The 27,777-nt window shown below is 44.0% G+C and overlaps 1 protein-coding gene across 6 annotated transcripts; it reads left to right on the forward strand.

Moving 5' to 3' along the window:
• Nucleotides 1–27,777, forward strand: FGL1 (fibrinogen like 1). 6 transcript variants are annotated; one of them, XM_035112835.3, is made up of 8 exons: nucleotides 1–72; nucleotides 5,610–5,685; nucleotides 12,759–12,939; nucleotides 14,950–15,109; nucleotides 17,616–17,713; nucleotides 18,486–18,574; nucleotides 18,889–19,076; nucleotides 27,305–27,777. In XM_035112835.3, exons 2-8 carry the CDS (start codon nucleotides 5,620–5,622, stop codon nucleotides 27,462–27,464), a joined length of 942 nt encoding a protein of 313 aa, XP_034968726.3. In that variant the 5' UTR covers nucleotides 1–72; nucleotides 5,610–5,619; the 3' UTR covers nucleotides 27,465–27,777. The 6 variants fall into 6 exon arrangements, with proteins under 6 accessions (XP_034968726.3, XP_088517043.1, XP_088517042.1 ...); XM_088660917.1 differs by lacking the exon at nucleotides 27,305–27,777 and adding an exon at nucleotides 21,239–21,427; XM_088660916.1 differs by lacking the exons at nucleotides 1–72; nucleotides 27,305–27,777 and adding exons at nucleotides 617–727; nucleotides 21,239–21,408.

Consider the following 27,777-nt stretch of genomic DNA (forward strand, 5'->3'; position numbering starts at 1 on the left):
ATACTGGAGAAGGCTGTGATATTCTTTGCATCAACTCCGAAGGGTCTCTCTCTCTTTCTCCGTCATTTAAAGGTAAATGACAAAATACTGTTTCGAGGATGGAGGTGATTTCTCTATCACCTGATATATATGCTGTACTTAATTACATTGGTGTGCTCTAATGGGATTAATTGTTTAATGAGTTGCTGGAAGAGAAAGTAAAGCAGCAATCCTCAATACCCTTACTGGAGAGTAAGTCTCATTGAGTGCAGTGCAACTTACTTTAAAGTAAGTATGCAAAGGTTTGCATGGCATTAGTTAATAAGAGCTAATATGTTTCAGACGGTAGTGGGTGTTTATAGACAACAAGAACAAAAGCAATTTTTGCAGACGCTTTATAAGAATTAGCCTGATAAATTTGGCAAGGGTTGTGCCAATGTCATTTAATTTTTTATGGAAGGTCATGGGATTCAGGACTCCCAACCCCCACAGATTTGACTCAACGAATTGCATGAAGCTGACAAAATCTGTGTCAAATTTCACCTCATTTTTGCCATGAACCATGGCAGGAACTATTGTACTATAATTGCTCTTCTAGTAAATCCATAGCAAAGGGAGATTGCAAGGGCTGCAGGGGAGACATAACAGAAAGAAGCAGGGTTACGTACCATCAGCAAGCATCTTCTTTGGCAATCACTCGTAGCCAAGTAGGATTGTCTTCCATGAACACGGTCTTAACAGTGAGTCGGTAAGTGATTGTGGAGGTCAATTCTGGATCCACACGTCCTTCCACAGTGGGGACATAGGTTTCCGGGTGGGAGTTGATCATGGTGAGGAGTTGAACACGGTTAGAGTTTACCAAGTATGCCTTCTTCTTAGCACGTTTCTCCCTTTCATCCTGAGTTCGAGTGACTTCAATGCCCATGACACCTTTGGTAAAGGCTGTTCTCCAACTGGAGCGCTTGCAGGGCAGTGTTTCCCAGTTCTTGGTGTCTATATTACATTTCTTAAGATTTGCCTTGAAAGAGTCTTTAAACCTCTTTGGTGACCACCAGCATTACACTTTCCATTTTTAAGTTGGGAATAGAGTAGTTTATTTGGAAGATCAGGCATCCGGACAACATGAAGTCCAATGAAGTTGATGTTGAAGAATCATGGCTTCGACACTGGTGATCTTTGCTTCTTCCAGTACACTGGCATTAGTTCACCTGTCTTCTCAAAAGATGTGTAAAAAATTTCAGAGGCACCATTGATGGAATCTTTTGAGTTGGAGATGGCATTTAAAAGTGGTTCGTGTTTCACCAGCATACAGTAAAGTTGGTAGTACAATAGTTTTGTAAACAACCATTTTGTTTTCCCAAAATCATCAAGCATATCATCAAGCATATCACAGGCTCTGCCCGCTGCATGTCAGTATAGCACAGCACTTGCCCATCTTGTGACATCATCATATGTGTTTCCTTGCCACTGCTAGCAATAGCCAATTATGTGGAGGGAAGGCAGGGAAAGGCATGATGTGATGATGTCACAACAACACAGATCATTGTTACCTGTTGCACTCAGACATGGGGAACTCAAATATGGCGGTGTAGTTTTCTGCGCCATCCTTTCGTTGCTATGAATGTATTTCTTTGCGGCTAGAGCTCAAACCTGATCATTAGTCTTCTGTAATCAGTGGCATTGGAAGCTGCTCGCTACGTAGTGATGCTGTGCATGCGCACTGCATAGCGGGTTGCCAGTGGCTATCCAGTGCCAATTCCAGCACCTTCCGTACAGCGCTGGAGCGGTGGCGCCGGTAAGCCGCAGAGCGAGGTTTTTTACCGGGTGGCTTGGGAGGTGCCGTTGCCCTGCTGCCCAGTAAAAAGCCTTGCTTCGCAGCTTGCTCACTCACCTGCTAGGCGTGCACGGGTGGAGGTGAGGGGCGGGCCAGGGAGGGGTGTGCTGAAGTGTCACCCCCCTCCAGGGTGGCACCCAGGGCAGCCCACCCCCAACGCCACTCCTTGCTACGCCCCTGTCTATAATTAGTCAATATTAGTGAGTCCATACAATTTCTACGGCAAATCAGTGGGAACAGAACTCCCAGTTTATCTTACTTTATTTTGTATTTTGGACCCTTTAAGTTGTAGATCTTCAAGTGGCAGGTTGGGAGTCACGGCTGGGTGGCAGCATGACTTAGGGTGGATTGCATCATCAGCATTTCCACCATGTAGGTGCCAGGCAGAAAAAATATATTCACCCAGGCCCTTGAGCCTTAGTTTGCTGCTTATCTTTGGGTAGGGTGGGGTGGATTTTGCTCTGCTCTTTTATGCATATTCATTGGTAAGCATTTAGGTGGTTTCTATGTTTTTAATAGGAGTGACAGCTTAGCCCTGTGACTGTAGGTGCCTGGAGTCGTGGTTGCCTGGCCTGAACTGAGTGAAAATGTACTGGATTGTGTTGGGTATCTTGCATATGATTTCAGTGTACAAAGCCAACAATTAAGGGGAGTAACCCTTATTAAAACCCGTGCAACCCATTTCAGCTGTGTTTAAAATTACAACGTATTAGCTCTCTTGTACAGAAGAATCTTTTGTCTGTTGCTTCAGTTTTCCCGTATGCCTAATTATACTATTTCATTCTATTTACTTTTATTGTTTTGTTTCCCCCTATATCTCATTAAGAGAGGGAATCAAAATAGCAGTGAAAAACCTCATTCAGGCAGCAGCATGATTTTAAGTGTGGCCTTAATATCTTAGGACTGGAAGTTTTAACTTCCCAAAGCAGCTAGATACCTCTTCTTTGTTTTATTATAGCTTTTTTAAAAGTATTTTTTATTAAAGATTTCTTAGTTTACAAAAATGCATGCATTGTCTCTTTTTTCAAATTGTGTTTTCTACAGATCAGTTTCATTTGTTGTGAAACATTAGTGTTGCATACAGTATTAAGTGAGGAAGAAATGCGGGTGCATGGTGAGTGGGGTGGGGTCAGGTGGCAATGCTTCTATTCTTCTACTTACTTAGAGTATCAGTGGGGTTTTGTGTCAGCGTCACTTGTGTGGGTTCTCTTCCTATTCGCTTGTTGTATTTCCTTGGTGGTGAGAGAGGTTGGGGGTGGCCTAGGGTGTTGTTGGTTGTCTTTGGTTGGCTATTAGTGAGATTTGTTTTTGTGTGTGAGTGGGGTGTTGATCAGGTGAGCCCAGGCTTCCTCAACCTCGGCCCTCCAGATGTTTTGAGACTACAACTCCCATCATCCCTGACCACTAGCTAGCTAGGTATCATGGAAGATGTAGGCCAAAAACATCTGGAGGGCTGAGGCTGAGGAAGCCTGGGTTACCCAGATTGATTCGTATGCTATTGGCGGATTCTTCTTGTTGTCTTGTTGGGCCATGTATGTGATGAAGGGGAACCATACTGGGTGAAGGTGTCGTCTTCCATGCCTCTCTTTTCTTCAAGTTGAAAATGTTGCTGGAATGCAATTGAGAGGCTTGAGGAGAGACACAAGGGCAGAACCACTCCGGCAAGAAGGGAGTCGTGATAATGGTGACTGCCGGACGTCATCAGTGGCTAAATTGACCTCCAGATGTGCTGAGAAAATAAACTTGGCAATGATTCCACAGCTGCAGACCCGGCATACATTTAGAACAAATGACTTCTCCCAAAGAAGAACTGGGATCCAGCACCTTAACAACCTGCAGTTTCCAGAAGACTGTGTGGTGGAAGTTATGCTTTAAATGTATGGATGGCTGCAGAAACAGATGGAGGGCTGAAGTAACTTTCTATCTTGGCAGTGGGTGTTTCCAGACAGGAGCTTAATACCGCAAACGGGGAGTTTAGATTCCCCCGCCCCCGCAATGTGTGCAGGACTAGCACCTGAGTATCCACATGTTGCCATAGACAAAGGGCCGGATTTAGGTTTGATGAGGCCTTAAGCTACTGAAGGTAATGAGGCCCAGCTCTCCTTTGTCAACAACAAATTGCCGCTGTTTTTTTGTGCTGAATATATGCTATATGGTAATTCATAGACCTAATAGGTATCTAAAGCCATTTCCACATGCAGAATGTAGGCACCCTATATATAGAAATGAGCTGACCAGTGATACTTTAGGGAGCAGGCTGGCAGGCAGGACGCATTACTTACATCATAGGAACCTACACAACACAAAACACTGTTGCTGTAGGTAGGTTTTATTTTATTTGTTTTTTTATCTTACATTTTGGAAATGTACACCCAGTGGTGTTTTTTACTTTAATTTTTGGGGCCCCCCCCCAAGAGACCGGGGCCCTAATCTATAACTTGTTTAGCTTATACGTAAATCTAGCACTGCAGACGCCCCACTGTTTCTCATCAGAATGTTTCTGTGCTGTGCCATTTGCGCCCCCCCCCAAATACAACTTCCTTGTTTTGCATTACCCCTTCCATTTCCAGGTATGCACCCTGGAATTTCAGTGCCTGTGCACTCACACCTTTTAAAAGCAAATTCTCAATTTTGATTGTGGTGAGGTGGGGGAGGGATGCATTTAATTGCAATATTTCGTAAGAAATATTCCCATCATCCCTATCTAGTAGCACCAGTGGTCAGGGATGATGGGAATTGTAGTCCAAAAACAGCTGGAGACCCTAGTTTTTGGAAACCCCGTTGAACAGAGAACATAGACTTACTGCTTGCAATGTTGAGCAGAGTTTAAAGTCTCATCCTTAGCAGCAAAATGAAAGCATAAAAAATAGGCTATAAAGCCTTATTTTGGACAAATGCAGCTGCGAAGCAAGCTGGCTCCCCCTTTCTTACCCCGCTTAACACAGAATCAGACAATAGACAGAGAAGCAAGTTTTAAAAAATGATTTACTTATTCATAGCCATGCACTGATTCTCAGCAATAGCAGCAGTAAAAACTATGCAGGTAAAATGCTTATATTTACAGCAGAAACAGCCTTAGGCATGTGCCTGAGCAGGAGCAGTTGACTATACTCCTGCTCTTATCGCTGGTCAAAGAAACTGGAGAGTGGGGAACCAGACATGTTATATGCTCGTTCCACCTCAGGAGAGAAGGGGAAATGATACCACATAGAGCCCTCTTTACCAATTACATTTCTATGGTATGAGTCTCTACCTGTCAGCAATACAACTCTGTAGCCTTAACCCCTTCTCATGCTAAATAGCAAGAACATGTGCTGTTAGATTTGGCTGCTAATCTTCCACAATTTAATTATCTCCGAGCAAAGCAGAGAGGAAGACAAGAGCTCACACCTAGGCTTCCTCTTGTCTGTTTGTTTGTTTTTAGTAAAAAAAACAGAAGCATGCTACAAGCACTTGTTTGTGTGTTAATACTAAGCCAGCACTCTGGTTTCTTTACTACTTGGAGAAGGGAGAAGTGAAGTGGGTGCGATTTGAGCAAAATGCATCATCATGTTTGCTTGTTCACAGTAAACCATGGTTTGATTGATAAGCACTTATTCTTCTTTTTTAAGCTGTATGCTGCATTAAAATATTTTAGTTCAGATGAATTTGATTTCTAGCAATGCATTTCTTGCCTCAGCTATGCAAATAAGGGAGCAAACAGCAGGTCCTTGATTCCTTCTGCAAATACAGTGCTGAGTCATCAGCAGCTATGCTTGTACTTCCTGCTGACACAAGATGTTGTTTTCTTTTGCAGGCTCATCAAAATGAAAAAATTGAGTTTATTTCATTTGTTTCTCCAGAATGTATTGATAGTAGGCACAGCTGGCTTGGTAAGTTTTACACAATACAAGGAGGATTTGTAGTTTCTTCTCGCCGTATAAAGGAAAAAAAAAACGAGCTTATTCATACTTGGATCCTGTTGAGTTCAGAGGTGACATTTGGCTTAAGCTGATATAGTAGAATCATAAAATGGTATAGTTGCAAGGGACCACAAGGTCATCTAGTCCAACCTCCTGCAACAGAGTTTATAATTGCTACTTTTATGCATTAAAAACGTCAGATCAGAACTATTCCCTCAGAGTTCCTGTTTTAATTCAAGATGGTTGGTTAGAGGGCTTGCTCTCCAGATAAGGACAGCTTCTTACACGGAGTTGTTTTTTTAGCTGAACATGAAAATATGAGTCTAAAGATATCTTAAAAGATAATTTGTAGACCAGAGATTTGTAGACCAAATCTACAAATATGGTAGATTTCTGGAAGTGGCTCTTACTGAAGTCCTCAAATGTTCAAAGATTCTTGTTATTATAATTTCACTGGTGGTACTTGCAACAAAACATTGCAGATTGCAGCCTTATCCTCCATGAATTTGTCCATCCTCTTTTAAACCCACCTAACCCCAAAGAGAACTAAAATTTAAGAGATCTGGACACAACCCTTGAGTTACAAAGGAAATTTGCTTCTTTAATTGTTCCTAGTGGGTATTTCAACTGTTCTTTACTCGATACCGAATATCTTAAGTTCAGAAGTACTAAGAATACACAACATTTTATCTTCATGATGTTCATGGAAAGGAGGAACAAGGGTGCCTTCATGGCTGGCTCTTTTAACGTGACATAAACCTTCCTCGAGAGAATGTATCGGATGGATGTTAGCTTGTAATTGGCCATGCAAAGCTGTAAAATAAAAAGTTTCTGCATGTATTAATGGCAGCAGCTGGGATAAATGTGATTGCATGTCCGGACCACAGGATTTGACAGCAGCTGTTTAATATCTGGCTTGGAGTTTAGGGGAAAAAACCAAAGTCAATAAAGTGGGCAGAGTCCGTTACACGCAATCTGTTTCCAATTAATGACATAGCTGCAATCAAAATAGCATCCCCCCCCCCCGATGATTATGTTATGTTTTTCGCTGTTCCTTTCAAAGGGCTTTAAAAGGCAAAAGAAAACAATACCCGACCACTCCAAACCTGTGTACTTCTTAAGTCCGTTTTTCAAGTTCTGTAATGTTCCAGTTTAAAGTTCAGTTACCTGTGAGGCGTTTTTACACAGCGCTAAACTGAAATGGTGATAATGAGCAAGCCTCAAGAGCATAGGACCTCACAGCTGTGCTGCTTTTTGGTAATGTTTAGAGAACTGCCCTTGTGACTTTTCCCCAGAGGGAGCAACTCTGGCATTCTAAACATGAGAAACTCGCCATTGCCCTTAAATGACTTGTTGGAAAATCAGTGGGAGGCAAGGAGGCTGCTTATTATCTCTGATCTTATGTATTGACATTAATTGTTTGGACCCACCCACCTTCCAAGCGCTTGGAGGCTTCTGAGAGATGGTAAATCTGCAGGACACTAGCCAGGGCCAGCCCGGAAAATTTGGTGCCTGAAGCAAATGACAAAATGGACCTAAACTAACTTGACCGGTAGCTGAATCTTCCTTTGACACTGGTGATGGGACAAAATCTCCCATTGCATTTGAAGGCAACAGGCTACTTTAGGGGCTGCATGGGGTATGATATCTGGCACACAAACTTCACTTGTGCTACCAAGCCCCCAGATGCTGCTGCTTGTGGGGGACTGCTGTTTGTACCCATGGAATTTGTGCGGAGGGGCCTTTGGGGTGTCCATGCCATATCACATTCTATTTTGCCTCTATATGGAGCCACTGGAGCTATCACCTAGGGACCTATATCACATATACACTGATAACACTCATCTTGGCCTCCATTCTGTATGAATCAGGAGAGGCTGGGCAGGTGTTGGACTAGTGTCCAGAGGCAGTGGGGGGCTGGATGGGGGGGGCAGCAAATAGACTGACTCTGAATCCGATTCCTGACAAGATAGAGGTGTTGCAGCTAGGTGGTTCCCAAAGCTGACAATTGAGGAGCCTACCTGTTCTGGGTGAAGTTGCACTCCCCCCTGATGGTGCATAACTTGGGGGTGCTCCTTGATTCCAAAATTGAGGTGCAGGTGCCTTCTGTGCATGCCTAAAACATAAATCCCTTTCCTTAAAAGGGGGAGGCAGTGAAGAATCCTGTAGCACCCTAAAAGGCTAATGTTTAATATGGCATGTCATAAGCTTTAAGCTTAGGCCAATCACATTCATATGCCTTTAAAGTGCTGCTGGATTATGAGTTGTTTTTTATTCAGCAAACTTAACAAAGGTACCTTTCTGGAACTTCTTGCTTATAAGTGGATGACTGTTCTGCTTTATCGCACGTCCATGATATTATGAGACACATACACAAAATAGCCACCTCAAGTATGCCTAAAATACACTTTGTTTTTTAAATATGAATTTGAATCTAGACAAGAGCAGCCTTGTTCTGTTCCCTGCTAAACAGCTGGTAGGTGTTCAGACTCGGCCAGCAGCCTGCTTCTTGAAAGGACTGCCCTAGCAATGTATTTATGAGGGCTGCACTCATTCACAAATGTATTGCGCTTGTTCAAGAACGACCCCTGCACACTGCTATAGACCAGGGGTGGGGAACCTCTAGTCCAGGGGTACGCAACCTAAGTACCAGGGGCCGGATGCGGCCCGATCACCTTCTCAATCCGGCCCGCGGATGGTCCGGGAATCAGCATGTTTTTACATGAGTAGAATGTGTCCTTTTATTTAAAATGCATCTCTGGGTTATTTGTGGGGCATAGGAATTGGTTCATTTCCCCCCAAAAAAATATAGTCCGGGCCACCACATGGTCTGAGGGACGGTGGAACGGCCCACAACTGAAAAAGGTTGCTGACCCCTGCTGTAGTTTGTGGGCCAGGAGGTCCAATTTAGCCTGTGATACCTTTTTCCCATCGCCATGCCCATCTATCAATCAGCTGGCATCACTGGGCAGTAGAGGAATCCTATTCTGCTGGGTACTGCTTTGCCAGTGAGTTACCCCACAGGCCAACTTTGATAGGTTGCTGGGATTGCCTGACAACATCAAAATTTCAGAAGCTGGGTGGTCTTGCCTACCTATCAGAAAGTTGGCCTGTGGAGAAAAGGCTCTGCTGTACTCAGCCAAAAGGGTTTTCTCCAGACCCTAGTATCTAGTGTTGCAAATCTGGTCAGTCGGTAGAGCATGTGACTGTTAATTTCAGGGTTGTGGTTTCAGTCCTTACAAAGATTCCAGCATTGCAGGGGGGTGATCCTTATGTTCCAAATCCTGAATTCTAGGATTCTTTGCTTGGGTGTGTTGCAGTTGCAAAGCCAGAAGAGGGAGCATGTGTGTTGCAGCACAGATTTCTAAATTCTCCTGAGCAAAGCTTAAGAGAAAAGGCCATGTAAGTAACTGCATATTGGCTGAAGCCTATCCCATCAAATAGATCTAATATTTGACATGAGGGAGCTCTCCTTCATGCTTGATTACTACACCAGTGAACAGTATGAAGAATACACATTTTGTATCGTTATGCATTATTTGTGTGCAGCTTTCAATGCTTGAGGAAGCCATTGAAATGAACACTGCAGAAAACAGTATTGATGGTCACGTTCCCCCTTTAAATGCATGCAAACAGAGACCAAGCATTTCCTAACATCTGTCTGCATATACTTTAAAGTGAAAAGCCATTGCTTTACTTTGTGCATCTCTGCTCCCTTTCATAAATGCCATTAGCAAACAAAAAACACCCCCCAAAGAAAATAACTACAAAAAACCCTAATTTGGAATTGTAGTCATGTGTTCTGCAGACACTAAATACAGAAGGTTCCATGTTCAATTTCTGGCATCTCCAGGTACTGTGGGTTTGGGAAAGAGTCCTGCTGCCAGTTTAACCTTCTCCAGACCAATTGTCACCTTACTTTCTGTCTGATCTTAAAGAGACCACATGTCGGTGGTGGGTGGTGCCTGAGGCAAACGTGGGCGGAGCAACAAATCTGCATTTCACCTCTATGTGTTATTGGGTGGTGGTTTTTATTTTGATTATATATTTTGTGGTTTTATATTTTGATTTTGTTCTGTGAACCACCCTGAGACCTCTGGGTGTCAGGTGGTATATAAATTCAATAAATAACAATAAAATAATATGGGAGGCAGCTGAATCAGTATATTAGTCTATTAATCCTTTAGTTCAGTGTTTCCCAAACAAAAGCGGTTTTCCCCAAACTTGGGTCTCCAGCTATTTTTTGCACTACAACTCCCATCATCCCTAGTTAGCAGGACCAGTGGTCAGGGATGATGGGAATTGGAGTCCCCCCCCAAAAGAAGCTGGAGACCCAAGTTTGGGAAAAACAGCTTTTGTTGGCTAAGAGGTAGAGGATTTTAAACAGCGAGGTCCCTTTTAATCTGTTGGTCTGAGACAATTTAGGAGCACAATTGCCTGTTTTGATTGAAACACCCAGTTCCGTCTGAAGTTACACTGAATCAGTTAACTACTCAACAAACCAGCTAAAATGTAGATAATTAATCTGGTAAAAATCCTTTAGTCAGTTGACAGCGCTGGTGGATAATATAGCAGCTGTGAATCTAGGAATGGTGCTACACCTGAGCCTGCAAGGAGGGGCTCCACTCTTTACACGGAAGCAGCATCACAGCCAACAGGCAGGCAAGTTCCCTTCTGGATGAATTGTTGGAGCATTACCGAAGCTGCTTTGGACTGGCACTGAGCCCGTCCCTCTGGAAGAGTTTCCTGACAAGCTGCCTAATCCCGCCACATGTTTTCCAGGCTGTTCTCCACTGCCATATATTGGATTGCACTCAAGGGTAGGAATTAAATGAAAAACAAACATCTGAGACGCAACACAAATATTTAAAAGGGAAGGCATGCAATCAAGATCGCTCCAGCATCAACATGCCTCGAGCAACAAACGCTTATTTAAAGCAACCTAGGAATGAATACTGAAGGCGAGAGGGATCTAGTCTATAAATAATATTCTGTTTTGAATTTTTCCTCCATGTAGAAGTTTCAGAATCATTGCTGCCCCTTTCTCCTCCTCCTCCTCCTCCCTTCCAATCTAGTTCATTTCCTGTTATTAGGCAATGAAACTGAATTGCATCTTTTGTAGCGAAAAAATGAGGGGAGGGGACTCCAACGAAGTCTGGTCCTGTGCAGAAGTCTTCTGTTTCACCGCAAGCAACACTATGTAATTATGACCCAGATTGTGTATGTATTTCCTGACTGTGGTAACAAATTCCTACTTTTAAGTCAAGCCAAAATGTAATTAAATTGGGGGGGGGGGGATCTCGTCTGTTTTAACCAAGAAAGTCCGCTGCAGAATTGCAGTGATATAATACGTAGTGTTGTCCCATCAAGGAAAAGAGAACACTAAACAGACCGACATGTTGATAGATTGGCACATTGATAGATAGACAGTATTTTTTTAGAACCAAATGGATAATTTCAAACCAGGGAAAAGGGCAAAAACAGCAGCACAGAATGAGCATGGATATTAAAGTATGGTTACCAGATTTTTTTCAATGAATCCGGGGACACTTTTTTTTTTTTTAAAGCTGAATAGCAACAAGGAGTCAGTAGTGGGGATGGTGAGGCAAAAGACCCTGAGCCCGAGCACACATGCATATTGTATAAAGGTGCAAAAGCCCTTCTTTCGCACCCTGTGAAACATAAATGCACAGAGTTTTTAAAAAACTGGGCAACGGCCGGCCGCCTGCAACTCCCGAGCCTCCCCCAATCAGTCAAAACAAAGGGGGAAGGGGCCAGGAGATCTGTACCACTGGACGTCCCCGGTTCCCCTTTGGCAGTGTTGGCGGCAGTGGCAGTCAGCAGCCCGGAGCCAGCCTGGTACGCAGTTGGCTCTGGCTGGCTTCATGAGCTGCTCGCTGCCGTGGCGCCTGCCATTTTTCCTCAGCGGAAGTCCCCATATGATGTGTGCACATCATATGGGGACTTCTGGCGTGGAAAAATGGCGGGTGCCACGGCAGCGAGCAGCTCCTGAAGCCTCTGCCACATTTCCCAGGGACAGATTTGCAAATCTGGGGACATTCCGGGGACGGAAATTGTCTGGGGACAGATTTGCAAATCTGGGGACTGTCCCCGAGTACCGGGGACATCTGGTAACCCTATATTAAAGACAATGTGTGTGTCACTTGTTGCTATCTTCATATGGATAAGAGAATGAGGCATGTTTTTCTGCAATGTTTATGTAAATTCACCAGTTATTAATACTTGCTGGATCAATGGATGCATGTAGCTCCTACAAAGTACAAGCTTCGATTGAATTCCCTTCTGTGGGGCACTCATGTGTCTTAGACACACAGAATTTTCTTTGTCTGAACTCCAAATTCCTTGCTCAAACAGGGTTACCTTTCTGAGCACAAAAAGAGTCTGTTGCACAAAGCTTTCCTGATGAAGTGCTATCACCAATTACATGTCAAATGATTAATCACAACTTTAGCTATGAAACCTTGCACTACTAATTAAAGAGCATATTGCATTCCTTATTTTCAAATAGGCTCATGGACCTGAATGTGATAGGCGGTGATCGGTGGGAAACCTGCACTGGGCGCCGGGCGCAATGAGTTTGTGCATCTGGTGGTTAACCAGAAAGTTGGTCGTTCGAGTCCACCCAGGGACAGCTGTGGGCAGGATTCCTGCATTGCAGCAGGTTGGGCTAGATGACCCTCAATGTCCCTTCCACCTCTACATTTCAATGATTTCACACTGCCATTCTTTTCACGTGGGCATCAATAACCTAACAGAAAATTACGGTTGTGCAATTAAAGTTGATTTGGAGCTCTTGGGCAGCAAATGTGCGTCCCCTTTGAAATCAGACTTTTTACAATAATGAAAGCGATTGAAAATGCACTGGTAAGGGTGGGATAAGAGTTGCTCAACACAACATTGTCTAACCTCTCTGGATGCAAATAGGAATGCATGCGCAATAAACCCTGTTTGTCTGGAAGTGACCCAACAGTTCACTAATGCTTATTCATCCTCCTCCTTCCATCAATGAACTGCTCCGGCAGACTTTAGAGAGTTGTTTCCAAGAGCAGCTAAAACTCCAGGCCCAGGTGAGACTTCTGGAACAAAGTGTGAAGCAGCAACAAGCCAAGATTGTGCAGCTCTTAATCGAGAAGGACATGCAGTACAGAGATAAAGGAAGTGAAAACAGTGTTATTGATCTGGGAGAAGAAAGAGAATATAAAGGTTTGAGCTAAATCTCCGTCCTGTTCTCTCTGCTTTTCAAATAGACTCCACCCAGTCATAGTGCCAAACTATGGCATGCAGCTACCATAGCCTGAACTTCCAAAAGTTAAACCGGCAAATCCCATTTTTTTGAGCAGCTTGCTTCCTTTAATTTCCCCATCCGCTCAGCAGCCTATTCAATAAATGCAGCAGCCTTTACCAATGGAGGGTGGCTCCAGACTGTCAGTATTTAAAGGGAGAGAATCAAGCACACACCAGAATTTTTGTTTGGGGCAATGTGGATTAAAGGGAACTGTCATCCTAGCTAAGCAAATCCACTTAAAAAAAAAAAAAGAACCCGATTTTAAGCATTTAGGAAAGTTGATGGGGAAATGTGTGGGAAACTGTGGGGGTGAACTTGATGGCATGAGTTTCCCGGAAGTAAATGCATTTATTTATTTTAATGTACACAAGACACATGCATATCCAGCTAGTCAAGAAGAGATCTGGAGTGATCTCCGAGACCCATTGAGAAGAGCAGCATGCACTTTGTGCAGTCCTTCAGACAGAGGGATGGAAAGCAGGACCTGTGTGGCCTGTCAATGATGCCACATTGCCCTGCTGTCAGGGCTGCTTCAGCTGCAGGTCAGCACAGAGACTTGGAGATGAGCAGTAAAATGGATTCTATATTCCAGGAAACAGAATGCAAACAGAGGAGCCTGTGGGCAAGACTAGCTCCCAGCAAAGCAGTTGCCAGTACTGATGCTATGCCACTCCCCACTAAGCCTCCTGCCCATATGGCTGTTTTCCTTGCAATCTTAAACTTGGTCTGTGCTTTTTGTTCCTCTACATGCAAAGTCTGGCATGTTCTTGGCGACAAGGCGGGAGGGGAGCTGAATATAGTGGGACTGGCAGGCTCCTGTGAATCTGTTGCAGCCTCAGCCCCCACCTCCTTCCCAGCTGCCTGTTCTGCATCTGCAGTGCTTTCTGCCGCTGGTTCCTCTCTCTCACTGAAGCCTGTTCTGCCCAACCATTCTGCCCCCCCCCCGTCCTCTGACCTGTCTTCAGTGTCCCACCAGCATTCCCCTGGATCTGAGCCTTCCTCTTCTGAGGCTTCCCTAGGGGATTCTCTGGCTGCCCCAGCCCCCAGCCCCACCATTCCTCCTTATCCAGCCAGTCCCCAACATCTGGCAAGTCTTGTACCAAAAACAAAGAGAGGCACAGTGGCCAGCCCTACCCATATTACAAAGGCCATAGCATTGGCAATATGGATGGGGCTTGTATATACACCATTCCTTTAAAGCACATCCCCCCAAAGAATCCTGGCAGCTGCAGTTTACCCCTCGCAGAGCTATAATTCTCAGCAAACGGCAGTGAGAAAGATGCCCTGATCGGTGGGGTGTTTTAAAGGTATACTGTATATGCAGCTACCGCTATTCCCACACTGAGAAATAAATACTTAATTCTTACAATTGCAAGACCCCAAAAATGGAGGCTAGAAGGTAAACTGGGCTTACAGATATGCATGGTCAATCTGACTTGGGAGGCTGCAAATAAAGAGGGAAAGGTTTTTTGGGTTTGTACAAATAATATGCTTTCAATAAACCTTAATCTTCAATAAAGACCAAGTCAGCAGCAACAGTGGAAAAGGATTTGTGGGCTAAACATATATAATTAGGAATTTGTTAACTCCAATTTCCAACTGTTTCCCTTGTATTTATTTAACCAACAAATGACTTGAAATCTTCCGGGGGTTTAGCCTGAAACAGTTCAACCGAGATACATCATGGAACAAGACCATTCCAAACAGCAAATGTTAGCTTAGCTTTCTAGGCATATCATGTATCTCTGGGTGACACAATCCTGCACCCACTTACTTGGGAGAAAGCCCTGTTGAACTCAATGGGACTAACATCTGAGTAGATGTAGAAGATGTCAGAATCCAAGAGTCTCTTTGCATATATTATAGCAGTAATGAGAACAAGACCAAATTTCATTATTTAGAATGACTGTTGTTTTGGGGCAATGCAGATTGTGCGGAGATCTATAACGCTGGACACAAACAGAGTGGATATCACAAGATGAAACCTATTGACAGCCCCAGTGGATTCTCTGCCTACTGTGACATGTCAGAAGGAGGAGGATGGACGGTTTTTCAGAGACGGTCAGATGGGAGTCAAAATTTTGATAGGTAAGTGGTGGGCTTAAAATCAGAACTAAGTCATAGGCACATAGAATCATAGAATCATAGAATCATAGAGTTGGAAGAGACCACAAGGGCCATCCAGTCCAACCCCCTGCCAAGCAGGAAACGCCATCAAATCATTCTTGACATAGGCCTGTCAAGCCTCTGCTTAAAGACCTCCAAAGAAGGAGACTCCACCACATTCCTTGGTAGCAAATTCCACTGCCCAACAGCTCTTACTGTCAGGAAGTTCTTCCTAATGTTTAGGTGGAATCTTCTTTCTTGAAGTTTGAATCCATTGCTCCGTGTCCACTTCTCTGGAGCAGCAGAAAACAATCTTTCTCCCTCCTCCATATGACATCCTTTCATATATTTGAACATGGCTATCATATCACCCCTTAACCTTCTCTTCTCCAGGCTAAACATACCCAGCTCCCTAAGCCGTTCCTCATAAGGCATTGTTTCCAGGCCTTTGACCATTTTGGTTGCCCTCTTCTGGACACGTTCCAGCTTGTCAGTATCCTTCTTGAACTGTGGTGCCCAGAACTGGACACAGTACTCCAGGTGAGGTCTGACCAGAGCAGAATACAGTGGTACTATTACTTCCCTTGATCTAGATGCTATACTCCTATTGATGCAGCCCAGAATTGCATTGGCTTTTTTAGCTGCTGCACATGGGGGAGGGAGGGAAACACTAACTAATGCTAAATCTTCTATCCCTGTACTAACTTCTGAAAGTGAAAGATGCAATGTAATATTCAGTGCTTCTCATTGATGATCCTGGAGAAGCTACGTCCATCTGCTCCACATACACACTCATGACTCTTGCATCATTTTCATGTCTGACTTCAGTTTGCTTTCTTCTAAACCTTTCCTAATCCAAATATAAAAAAACTGGGCTGGTGTCACAGGAGCTTTCCAGTCAGTATCTGACAGTTCAAAGTTGGAGTTAACACTTTATTAGCAAAAACACAATATCCACAGACTTGGTTGAGTGTCAGGCCCAATGAGCACAGCAGCACATTCCCGGTAGATCTGGCCCCTTGTATCAGTTTCAGAGACTGAAAGTCCCCACCTCCCCACAGATGACTCACCTAGATAAGTCGCCTCTTCTCCAGGGCTTTTTCCAAGCAGCTGGAGACTTTACCAGTGTGCAGCCAACCTCTTATCTGCCCTTTTCATGCCTCTTCTGGTTCTGGAAGGCAAGTGGGTAGGAGACCTTGCCACAGCAGGAAGGGGAGACACCCGTGATTCTTCACCAGCCTGACTCATCTCTGCCTCTTGGCCTCCCTGCTCTCACTCTCTTACTTCAGCTTCTGCCTCTGATTCTGGACTTCTCTCTGCTACATGCTCTCCCAGCTCACTAAGCCCTGCTACCACTTCAGCTTCCAACACCTCCTCTTCTCCCTATGACCACCCACCGTTGTTCCACCACCACTCCCCAGGTTCTGAGCCTTCTTCCCTTTGTGGTTTCCCAGCTAGTTCCACCCACTGTTCCTCTGTGTCCAACTAGTCCATGACAGTTGGCTAAGATAAGCATTCAGTTTACCATCACCAACACCAAAAAATTGTATTTATTTAACAGCTAAGACAGGGTCCTTTTTTCTAATTCTTCTCATGCACCTCAAATAGTTCTGTGTGTGACTGCTTTAGTTCCCTGGGGACCGTGGCAAGGTTGGCAAAAGGCTGTGCAGGACTTTCTTTCAGACACTGAATGGTAGGAGTCAGATCTCCTGATACCAGCGGAGAGTAAGTAGGACCTAATTCAGACCCTCCAAGTGTCCCTATTTTCCAGGGACGTCCCTGATTTAGAGAATCCGTCCTGGTTTCTGATTTGATCCCAGAATGTCCCACTTTTCCTTAGGTTGTCCTTATTTTCATTGGAGGAAATGTTGGCAGGTATGGAGTTATCCGATCCCCGAACCATCTGAAGTCAATTCTGTAAATGTTTAATATTCTGCATGTGTTGGAAACCGGCGAGAGTGGCTGTGGCCATCCAGTAAGATGTGTGGGGTATAAATAGTAGTAAAAATTATCATTATGGAATGGGATTTCCCTATTTTCATCGGAGAAATGTTGGAGGTTATGCCTCACTCCCACTGAAGTTGGGGCACATGACCTATTAGGACCCAAGATGCCAAAGGCATTCCTAGCAGGCAAATCTCCATGCATGGCATCTTCACAAAACAGTGGCAGCAGTTTCTCCCCCCCCCAATCAAATAGAAACTAATATTCCTATTTGTGAGGGAGTGAAGCTATTGGAAACGATGGAAACAATGGAGGTTGCTGTGAAATATACCCAGAAGCAAGTCCCTAAATATATTGATACAATACTGGGGATTTCCTTTCATTAGAAGACTGTGCAACTCAAAGGGGTGTTTCATTAAAGAGCATCTGAAAATCCTCTTGGTAATAATAATAATAATAATAATAATAATAATAATAATAATATAGGACCAGTTGATAATTCTCTTTGAGTGACCCAAATCAGAGGTTTACATTTTGTTTTCAGAGACTGGGCTGAGTATGAACAAGGTTTTGGCGATTTTGCTTCACCAGATGGTGAATACTGGCTTGGAAATAAAAATCTCCACTATCTGACCTCTCAGGGTAAGAAGGCCTGCTTAGTAAATGTTTATTAAGGTAAAGAAAACCAATGATGACAGGAACATTGCTGATTGTGTAACACTAGAAACAAAGGCTGGAATCAACCATTTAATTTCCCCAATGTGGTTATAGCTGATTTGCTTCCCCCCCCCCTTGTGGGCTTAATTAGGCCTGCCAGGTCTCCCCACTTGAATCCCAGTGCTGTTTGGCCTAAACCATGCCCATCGTGTGGGGCAGGGAGGGATGGGGAAGAATTTGATTCCATTTGCATTTATTGACAAATTATCAAATTCACACTTTCCAGGGGTGCGTGGTGGGTGGGGAAGAACCAAAACAAAAGCCATCTTTCAAAATTTGCAGTTATCCAAATCTTGAGATGCAGTTCTCCAATGAAACAAAATTGTGTTTGTTAAGAGAAATTCACACTAAAATGCTCGTGAATTTTCTGGAGGATTTAAATAAATAAATTGCAAATTGCTGCAGAAATGTGGACAACTGAATTTAAGATTGGAGAGATGGGAAACTGAGAGAACCAACACTGACGTCTCCTTCCATCCCTAGGGACAAGTAAACTTAGGTTAAAATGAAGGTTAAAATTAAGCAGGAAGAATCAGAAGCACATTTTTGGTGCGCTCCCGATTTTTCCTTCTCAGCTGCTGGTTGAATTCAACGCTTCTTGAATCTGACACCTTTTAAGGCACCAAGTGAATTGAATGGAAGCTCTCTCCGCTCCAATGGATAATTTATCCTCAACACTATCGTTGTTGTTTTTCAGGGAATTATACCTTGAAAATTGATCTGTCTGATTTCATGGATGAACGGCGTTTTGCACGGTATGAAAATTTCAGAGTTGGAGACGAACAGGTAATAACATTATCTTCGTTAACTGACACCTTGGCACTTCTAATAGAAATTAGGAATCTAAATGCATCGGGGGGAATGTTGCATCTTAGACATATGAAGCACTTTCTAATCTATCTTAACTTTTTCTTCTTCACCTTAAACACCTGCTTGCCTTTTATATTACCCCCACTGCATGTTAAGTGAAACTGCATGAGATATTTCTGCTTGTAAATAAGTCTGATTGGGTTGCGTGTGTGTGTTTCTAACAAAGTTGTTTGGATGCCGAGGTTGCACTTTACTGCTTTAAATGATATTTTCTTCCCTCTCTCAACTAGAGCTCTTACAAGATGAACTGTGGGCAATACTCTGGAACAGCAGGAGATTCCCTCACTGGGGGGTTTCACCCTGAAGTTAAATGGTGGGCAAACCACCAAGGAATGAAATTCAGTACAAAGGACAGAGATAATGACAACTATGAAAAGAACTGCGCTGAAGAAGATAAAGCTGGCTGGTGGTTTAACAGGTTAGGTAACTCTCTCTCTCTCCCCCCCCATACTTGCTTGCACTTGAAGTATTTTATTATCATTTCTACTCTACATGCATTTATTTTAGGGATGGGGAATAAATCTGGTTCAGTTCACACACAATGTGAACCTGCCTGATTTGCACTGCTCAAAGAATCTGCAAGCCAAAAAAAGCAGCTACTCTTCACAATCCGCACTTCTCCGAGTTTTACTATGTGGTTTTCTAACGAAACAATGTCTCCAAAATTGTAATGTATTTATTTGGGGGCGGGGGGCAGGGGAGTGTGTTAAAATGCATGTAACGCAAATAAGTGTTATATTAGGGGGAAATACCATAACCGTTCTGTGCTACCTTGCATGAAATACACCTTTTTCTACTCAGGTCTATGGCCACATAACAAAGACTCTGCATCACTGCTTTGTAGTTCCCCAATCTGCCTTCTCCTATTTCTGGGGAAAGCCCATGCAGGTGATGCTATAAAGCAGATATGTCCAAGGTGTCAACTGCGAATGACCAGTTGATCCTGGGATGAATTCTGGTTGATCGCCATGCCCCCTCCGCTGGAGGTGTGCCTGAGGAGCCACAACCTCGTCCTGAACTCCTCTCACAGGAGGGGCTGTTTTGACGCATTTGTGCCTCCTTGCACCCACCCCACCCCTGCCATGGGGGGGGGGAAGCAGCTGGTGTCGGGAGCAGCAGCCAGCGCCTGCCCACCCATCCCTGCTGCCCACCCGGCACCCACCCCTGCCCCCTCAGGAGAAGTAGCCAGCACCCACCAGACCACCCCTGCCCCCTCGGGAGAAGCAGCCAGCGCCCACCCACCCTGCACCCATCCCTGGGTGGTAGACCATTGCCAGTTTTTATATTGGATCATAGATCCCAGCCTACTTCAAGTTGGACATACCTGCTGTAAAGCAAGAAGTGAGGTATGGGTATACTAGATATCTCATTTGGACTACCGCAGTGTCCTCTTGGAAAAGTCAAATGACGGAAACTTCAGCTGGTTTACAGCGCTGCAACCAGGCTGTTGACTGAGGGCAATTATAGGAAGCAAGTGTTTCAGGTTATACCAGCTATGCTGGCTCTGGTCTGAGTCTGGACACAATTCCAAGTCCTGGTCCCAAGCTCAAAATGGCAGCCCCCCCCCCGCAATTGGATGGGCATTGACATTCAAATGGGGTGTGTGCACCACGACATGTGATTAATTATGTGGGGCGGGGCTTACCTGTCCCCCCCCCCAATAATTTATTCACGTTGGCACCCTTGATGGTTGCCGTAAAAAAATAATGTGCAGTTTTTAGACGGCGTTTTTTTAAGACGGCGTTATTGTGAAACATATTGCAATATTGCTTACTGCAATATTGCTTTACGTTAACTTGTTTCAACACTTGATTTTATCAGTAACACAATGTATATTTTACATAAATCATTTAGAGGTCCTGGTGATTAAGCTGTGTGTATGTTATATTAGAACTCTTGTCCATTTTTATGGAAGGCTGGGTGCAGCTATAAGGGAAAATAATAATAAACTAAAGCTCCCCCTGCTTGTATCCACTGCCGCCACCTGCACCCTAAAAGCAAAAACAAAAACAAACCACCCTAGGGGGAAATTCAGTGTTGCACTAGGACAATTAACTGTTCCACCAGTGCAGTCATTTCTGTTTGCTAGACAGAATGATCACCCCTCTATTGCCCTAGTGCCGTTTTTGGGGTTCTCCCAACCCTCCCAAGTGGATTTGGGGAGGGTGCAGGGTTAGTACTGGTGGAGGAGAGGGGGGAAAGTCCTGTTTCATCAGTAAGGCTCATTTCCGCTAGTGTGACAACTCCGTTAAATCCGGCCCATTGCTTTTTTAGGGAAAAGCTGCTGTGAAAAAGTTGTTGAGGGTGCAAAACAAATTGAGGTACTGCTGGTGCAGGAGGGAGGAACTCAGCCCTCCTTTCCTGCATTCCCTTGCTGCCCTTTAAGTTGCCCAATGCCCAACTTCATGTTAAATGTGCCACAATTCGATTCTGAGACACACAGACAGGTCTGCCACCGTCACGTCTCATCTGGCCCCTTGCCAGATCAGATGTGGCATTTGTTTGGAAATGTAGGGCAGGTTAGTGCTGGAAATGAGTTAATAAATGTTAACAGGGTTATTTTTTAATCCCCTTGTCCAGAGAGATTCTGCATGTTTTTAGCAACATCACGGAGACCTGCACAAAATCAGTCAGGCGAGGAAGACTCCTGGATTAGTAGTGGCATACATAAGAAAACTTTAATGGCAGCTGCAGAAAGAAAAGTCATTAGATTTAAAAATAGTAAGCCAATATAGTTATGCAACAACTACAGAATAAATGTGCTTGTTCCTTTGGAAATGAGTTGCCTTTTACCATTTTAAGGTAAAGGTAAAGGGACCCCTGACCATTAGGTCCAGTTGTGACCGACTCTGGGGTTGTGGTGCTCATCTCGCATTATTGGCCAAGGGAGCCGGCGTATAGCTTCCAGGTCATGTGGCCAGCATGACTAAGCCACTTCTGGCGAACCAGAGCAGCACATGGAAACGCCGTTTACCTTCCCGCTGGAGCGGTCCCTATTTATCTACTTGCATTTTGACCTTCTGATCAGCAAGCCCTAGGCTCAGTGGTTTAACCACAGCGCCACCTGGGTCCCTTAGAGCAGTCTAAATTCGCTTGGCAAGGGTTGTCCATCAAGATTAGCTACAGTGTTTGTCTATGTCACCCTTTATTTGCTCTGCGTTTTTGTGGGGAAATTGCCCAGACCTGTCCCTTACCTAATAACTCACAGGCCATGTCACCAGTGACTGCAAGTGTCATTCAGGCAGTCCTAAGTGGGGCTGATCCAAATCTAAATCTTTTTTACTCTCGTCAATGCTAAAATAATAAAAGGGAGGAAATGAACCTGTGTGTAAATCCTGTTCGCAGTGAAGTCAAATCTTCCACTGACTTCAGAAGGAAATTTGTCTGCATTTTACTGAGCTTTTTGGAGAGTCACGTTTGTTTCTGGTGAATCACTGCTGAATATATCCAACTGAGTCACATCTTTTGGAGTCACACAGAATAATGACCATAAATAGATTATTCCAGCTCTCACTGTTTACTTTTTATTGCCAGTTTCAAACCCAATGGAGGCTTGGATCCTGGCCTTTTCTTTCCATGAATGCAATAAGTTAACATTCATGGAACATGAATTTCCTACCTCCTGCTTCTCTGCAGTCTCTGAAAATCTGCTCCTGGCTTGGGCAGGGCAGTCATTGGAAGTGGTGCTGTGGGGGACTGCAAATGAAGAGAAGAATTGGCAAAAGTCACCCCAAGTGCCAAAACTAATACAATTAAGTATGCAATCAATTCCAATGCATTTCCCTGCAATGAAAATGTCAAAAATGATACAGAAAGTGATGTAACTACTACATAATATTACAAACCACCCTGTGCTGTTCGGATGAAGGATGGTATATAAATTTAATAAATTGTAAAATAATGTGTGTGTACTAAAAAGAAGAAGCAAATTTCTATTCATATTTGATTGGGTGATTTCTGTTCCTGACTTCCAACGAACATGTAAATTGCGGCACATTCTGCTCCGGTTTCCAACGTTCCTTGTAGCAGCACAGGAAGGCCCTGCTCTTTCTGAATTGGAAGACACTAACATTTAAACAATGCACAGGATAAAGACAGGATATAATATAAAGAACACTTGCTGTTTCCTCATCTCTTGGCAAAGCACTGGCACGGCTACAGCAAGGGCACCTGCTCTGCCGATCTCAAAGGCAAGGGGAAGCTTTGCAGCCTTGTCTGGTGCAGAGCCGCACGTTCACTCCATCTCAGGATAGAGGCTCATAGGATCAGGCTCGCCTGCAAAACGCTCTAAAGAATCAGTCCAATTCAGAGTTAATGTGATGGTGTCAACTGCTAGGGCAGAGGAATAATGGTGAGCACCTAGGGGAGAGGGGAACTATCTGTCCTGCTTGAGGCACCCAGGCACCCAGTAAAAATTTATGCAGTGTTAGATTTGTCAGCGACTGAGCCTAATGTATGCCGGTACTTGGTGGCCTGTAAATCCAAGAGGTTTTCTACTGCAGTTGAAGGGAGTTGGTGCCTCTTTAATAACTGATGGTATCGGTGTGCGATGGTGACTTTGTTGTGCAGTGGATGTACTCCGAAAAGGACAGTGCCAATGTCCATTCCAACGCCGCCTGCCCGCTGTTTTTCAAAGCTGTGTTCTTTTGTGCTGAACAATGGAGCATTCAATAGAGCAGGATGCCTGCAAGAACAGAAGTGGCAACCAGCAGGGAGAGGACAGCACTGACATTATAGCACTGATAGGACACCCTGGTCACGTAAGAACAACAAAAGGTGACGCAGCTCTCTGGGCTGGTTTGCAGAAAGTGGCCCACCCGGGCGGGGAAAATACTCATTTACTTGAGTATTTACTTGTGGTTTGGAGAACAGAAATATCTTAAGTTGGAGGTGGAGGGTTGAGTGGAGGTTTTTTTTTTTGTACCTTTAGCAATATATTTTGAGTCAATGCAAATATTAACCATCTCCTGATTCTTAGGAGAGTTATTTGGAAAATTCACCAGACGTAGTCAGCTCTTCACCTCTTCATGATGATAATGGTGGCAATGAGCAGCTTCGCCCTCCTCTGCTTGAAGGTGGGCACTGCTAGCACCCTTCATTGGCAGATGGCAGTCCCGTCAGCAGGCAGAGTATGTCACCTACAGGCCTCACCCGCTCACACTTTCTTCTGCCGGGACTTCAGCACCACCTCTCTGGATTGCCAAGGGGAAGTAGGCGGGGGCACATTGGCAGAACAGGAAGCGGGCAGCGGAAGAAGTGCCATGCGTTTTTTATGTAGGCTTACACAAAATGCAAATGCTCGTTCTTCACCCAATAGGTGCAAACGTTTGCTGAGGGCCCAGGAAATTTCTGGCTCCCCTCCTTTGGCTCCCTTTGCAACATTGAACAGGGATACAATGTACTTCCTGCACCTTCCTCTCCTGGGCCCTGTGAGACTGCCATGACTGTGCCTGAAGCCATAGAGACATGGAGCCTAATATTCAGTCTTCTCCAAGCATGCCTGAAGCTGGACCCCCTCTCCCACCTCCTGAGAACGTTGGCCCAAAAGAAAAACTTTCCACTTGGTGGTAATTGTTCAACACTTCCAAGTCAAGGGACGTCCTTTTAACAAGGGGGCACAGTATTTGTCTACGTGTACTGACTGTTAGGGGCTCTCTGGCAGTGGGGTGCAGTGCAATTGGGTGCTGGTGCTGCACGCGTGAGCATTGTACCCCCCTAAGTTGGGCAGAGGTTTCCTGGGCTTTGGGAAGCAGGCGCCAGACTTTAATACTTCAATTTAGCAGGAACATTTAGGGACCTAGTCCCCCTAGTCCACTGACTGCACGCCACTGCTCTCTGCGTTTTCAGGCAGGAGACATTCCCAGCCTTGTTTGGAGATGCTAGGGATTGAACCTGAGACCTTCTGCATGCAAAGCAGGGGTTCTGCCTCCGAGCTGTGGCAAAAGTGCCTTGGCTTGTTGTTTTATTTCTTTTTTTTTTTAGATAGATATTTATTGATTTTCACAATAGAAAAGTGATTTACAAAGGTTTAGAAGGGATGGGGGAAATACAAAAAAGCAAAAATACAAAAGTCAGGAAAAACAGAAAAAACCAGAAAATAAAAAAGAAAAAATAGAAAACTATATAACTTATCTTTATCACAGTGTATATTGGGACCTCCTCGGGTTCCCGTCCCTGTGTTTCTCAAACACACTTCCAATTTAGCAAATTCTACCTCTAAATATTCACTTTTTAATACTAAATTCTTATTTTCTATTCTAAAATAACCTCTTTTACCTAATCCACAGATTTATTTACCACTTAATTTCTATTCTTAAAATATTACTTTAGCGTATTTTTTTAAATACAATTTAAAATCTTTCCACTCTTCTTCAATTGCTTGTTCTCCCTGGTTACGGATTCGTCCGGTCATCTCTGCCAATTCCATAAATTCCATCATCTTCATCTGCCATTCATCAATCGTTGGTAACGTTTGCTGCTTCCAGTATTTAGCGATCAACAGTCTTTGTTGTTTTATTTCTTGATGAATTTGTAAGCTTCTTGCCTCAACAGATACTCAAGGCTGAGGGCCATATCCTCAGCATTTCACTATTCCATCACATTCTGAAAAGTAGGCTTAGCCCCTGTTTCAATAGAGTCTCAAAGGGCAGGTCATTATTGTCTGGTAATTTACTCCTGTGTTAAACAGCAAAGCACACTGACACCTTAAGCTAAGGACAAAACTTACTGTCCAAGTGGGTGGCCTGACCTGGTCCTTGCAAAACCCCAGCCATCTAATGACAGGATTTTTGCTTGTGGCAGGATCGTGCTGCTCAAAATGAGAAATCCTGTCCTGCTCTGGAGCAGGCTGTCTGATGAGATATTCTGTTCCCTCTCCGAGCCTCTGAGCGGCTGAATACTGTACTACTGACAAAGCATTTACTATTGTTACATTCACATTCGGAAGCTGTAGACTGGCTGACACACGGCAATGTGCCGCAGAAGGCCCTGTTCTGACCTCCAGCTGGACATTTGGGGGGTGGGGAGATGGACCAGAGCTGTTTTATTTCTTACGAAGACAAATAAAGCCCTGTAGCATCATGGAGAGTTTTGAAGACAGTTTGCAGAGAGGGCTTCCGCGGGTTAGGGCTGGAGAGGGAGGATTTCTGCATAGCCAATTAAAAGGTAGCTCGGAGAACCTAAGCTGTTGGCCGATGGCCAGTCTGCCTATATTTAACTTGCACTGAGATTTCCTAGCAAATAGACATCAGTTGCCCAATAGCCAGGCTGTGGGTAATTACTTTTGTTCTATCATGTAAACCCCAAGTGCTGGCAGGAAATGCATTCACAAAGTTACTCCAAAGCCACTAATGAAGGGAAGGCGCATAACTGCACCTCTTTCATGTGGTTGTTCCCATGTGCAATCATCACAGGTTCGGAAGCATACTCAGATGATGCCGATTAGCAGGCAAAGTGGCAGGAACAAGGAACAAAAAAGCCTTTCGTTTAAGGCTGCTGTTCTCAAACCCTATCTCATAAAACTTTAGAGTAGCAAACAAGAGCAGGTGATAGAGATCATATATCCTTCATGATGGACAATTACTACATTTTTGTAAGATACACACACCTAGTAACTGATCCCATGCCATGTGACATTGACAAGGCAACACCATCCAGATTGGAAATGTGGGAATTTTATTGCAGCCAGGTAGAAGGACTACAGCAGCATACAAGCAGAAAGGAAGGAAGGAAAGGCACCAATGCAATAAGGACAGATAGAAGAGATTTTAGTACACACTGAAAATAATTTTTTGGTCCAGTGCATTTCAAGTCTTGCAACTCCTCTTCAAGGGCAACTGATTTAATCCTTTCAAAGGATAATTAAATAGTGTTGGATACTATCTCAGAGTGACAGTTATCCTTCAGATGAATTAAAAACCAGTTGCCCTTGAGTCTACAATTTATTTGTCTAATAAATCATTTTCATTGCACCTTTGAGGTCTCCTGATTCTTTTTTCAATAATGCACACCCACACCCCATACTGAATTGCTGTCTGATGTGTACTTATCTCATGGAGACATTGGGATACCACTATATATAATTATAGTATTTTACTATGGTGGTTAATCCGGACCTTACTACTGCAGGATATTTAGGATGATATTGGAGAGGGGGACTGAAGGAACTAACAGAGCAGTAAGTCATGGCTTAGGGTGACAATAATATTGCCAGGTTAAATCACAGTGCACGTGAAGTACGGTAATGAACAGTTGCAGCTTCAAAACATTCCATACAGTGGCTGTAACAGTGAGAAGTGGTAATCTGTGGCCTCTGCCCTTAGGGTAAGCAATGTGTTAAGCACAGTATTACACGTACACATAGGCTGGGTATACATTACCATTTATTCTGGCTCCAGGGTGCTCCCACCCCTGCTGTCCAAAGCCATGTATGCAAGATGTTAGCTGCAATCAAAAGAAATACTGCGTCTTCATGCATTTCCCCTCAAACCAGCTTCTATCTTCTATCTGATTTGAAACGTAAGCCACATTCGCTTTGCATGTTGAGACAGTTGTTGTGCATGCGTTTGCTATGTGAAAGCACTGCAGGGCATAGATGGTTCTGTGTGCATCTAAAGGATATCTTTTATTTCTCTTTTTTTCTGCCAGATGTCACTCTGCCAACCTGAACGGCCTGTACTACAATGGACCATACTCGGCAGCTACAGACAATGGAATTGTGTGGTACACGTGGCACGGTTGGTGGTATTCTTTGAAATCGGTTGTCATGAAAGTCCGGCCGTCAGATTTTAGCCCTAATGAGGTTTAAGTTTAATGATGTCGGCATTCATCCTTTTTGTGCGAGCTGGTCTGGATCGTATGGGGACTTTGGCTTTGTTCATCCATCTCTGTGCAAATCGTAGAAGACTGTACCATGGACAGTAGCTGAATTTCCAGCTTAGAGCAAAGTGTTTCTAGCCCTTTGTCAAGGCAAATAGGCTTCACAAGGCAAATCATAACCCTGCCCAGCATTTACAGTGTGGCTATATGAACTACTGTATTTAAATACCACTGGGCTTCATGATGAAGGCCACAATTATGTATTTTATTCCAACAGATAAACTGGACAGTTTACATGGTAA

This window comes from Zootoca vivipara, chromosome Z1 (genome assembly GCF_965207765.1).
Source record: "Zootoca vivipara chromosome Z1, rZooViv2.hap1.1, whole genome shotgun sequence".
NCBI lineage: Eukaryota > Metazoa > Chordata > Lepidosauria > Squamata > Lacertidae > Zootoca > Zootoca vivipara.